This window comes from Austrofundulus limnaeus, unplaced genomic scaffold, assembly GCF_001266775.1.
Source record: "Austrofundulus limnaeus strain Quisiro unplaced genomic scaffold, Austrofundulus_limnaeus-1.0 Scaffold872, whole genome shotgun sequence".
Classification (NCBI taxonomy): domain Eukaryota; kingdom Metazoa; phylum Chordata; class Actinopteri; order Cyprinodontiformes; family Rivulidae; genus Austrofundulus; species Austrofundulus limnaeus.
The window spans coordinates 73154-74480 of NW_013953274.1; the positions used below are offsets into that span (position 1 = coordinate 73154).

The 1327-nt window shown below is 46.3% G+C and overlaps 1 protein-coding gene across 1 annotated transcript in view; it reads right to left on the minus strand.

Annotated features, from left to right (window-relative positions):
- Positions 1–913, minus strand: part of bms1 (BMS1 ribosome biogenesis factor) — a gene marked incomplete at its 3' end in the record, with an annotated part of 44359 nt that extends 43446 nt beyond the window's left edge. Inside the window, 1 exon segment of the mRNA XM_014029232.1 lies at positions 740–913. Within this exon segment, the coding sequence (XP_013884686.1) occupies positions 740–912 (173 nt within the window).
- Positions 914–1327: the final 414 nt, after the last annotated feature.

Consider the following 1327-nt stretch of genomic DNA (forward strand, 5'->3'; position numbering starts at 1 on the left):
GTTGCGTAGCCTTGTCTGACAAAATCACGTGTTGCGTAGCCTCATCTGACAAAATCATGCATTGCGTAGCCTCGTCTGACATAATCACGCATTGCGTAGCCTCGTCTGACGTAATCACGCGTTGCGTAGCCTTGTCTGACAAAATCACGTGTTGCGTAGCCTCGTCTGACGTAATCACGCGTTATGTAGCCTCCTCTGACGTAATCGCGCGTTGCGTAGCCTCGTCTGACGTAATCACGCGTTGCGTAGCCTCGTCCGACGTAATCACGCGTTATGTAGCCTCCTCTGACGTAATCGCGCGTTGCGTAGCCTCGTCTGACGTAATCACGCGTTGCGTAGCCTCGTCTGACATAATCACGTGTTGCGTAGCCTCGTCTGACGTAATCACGCGTTGCTTAGCCTCCTCTGACGTAATCACGCGTTGCGTAGCCTCGTCTGACGTAATCACGCGTTGCGTAGCCTCGTCTGACGTAATCACGCGTTGTGTAGCCTCGTCTGACGTAATCACGCATTGCGTAGCCTCGTCCGACGTGATCACACGTTGCGTAGCCTCGTTTATTCGCATCAAACAGTCGAGAGGGAAACTAGACGAAAACAGTCTGGATTCGAATTTTTATTTATTTATTTTGAAAATTTTGAACAGTTCAATAAAAATTCACTCTACAACTGGATGGAAACACGATTAGTGGCACAAATGCTGACTCAGCATTTCCATACTAGAATAATCAGCCAGACTGACCTGTGGAACGTCTTGGCCATACGCACAGCAGACTGAACTGCGAATGCTTTAGGGTTGCGTTTTCTTTCATCTTCCTCTTGTGGAGCGCCCTGCTTCTTCAGCTTCTTCCTGTCTGCCTTTGGGCCGCTGTGCTTCTGCTGGTGCTTCTTTGGTTTCTTCCCTTCACTGTCCATCCTGCCCAATGTGAAGCACAAACATCATTCAACTGCAAATATGTTGACAAAATCACAACCGATATACGGGTACTTTAACAGAAGCTGATTCTGTGTAGAACATTAAGCTGTGGTTCTACTTCACAACATGTGAGGAGGAAGATCTGTTTTGTTTTAACTGAGGAGYAGTGATATTTAGTAACCGTCTCACAAACAGATCACCACTGTTTCTCACAGGGGACATGAGAACGTGTCCTCACACCGTGTGGATGAGCTGCAGTCACATCGGACAGCACAGCCACAGAAAGACATGTTTCTCTCAGCTGTTTTCTTGTTTTACTTTTGATTTATGCATTTAAAAATGACAATGATTAGCATCAACTCGAATACAACAGAACTGCTAATGGGTACTACTTACAAGTAATATAGAAATTAT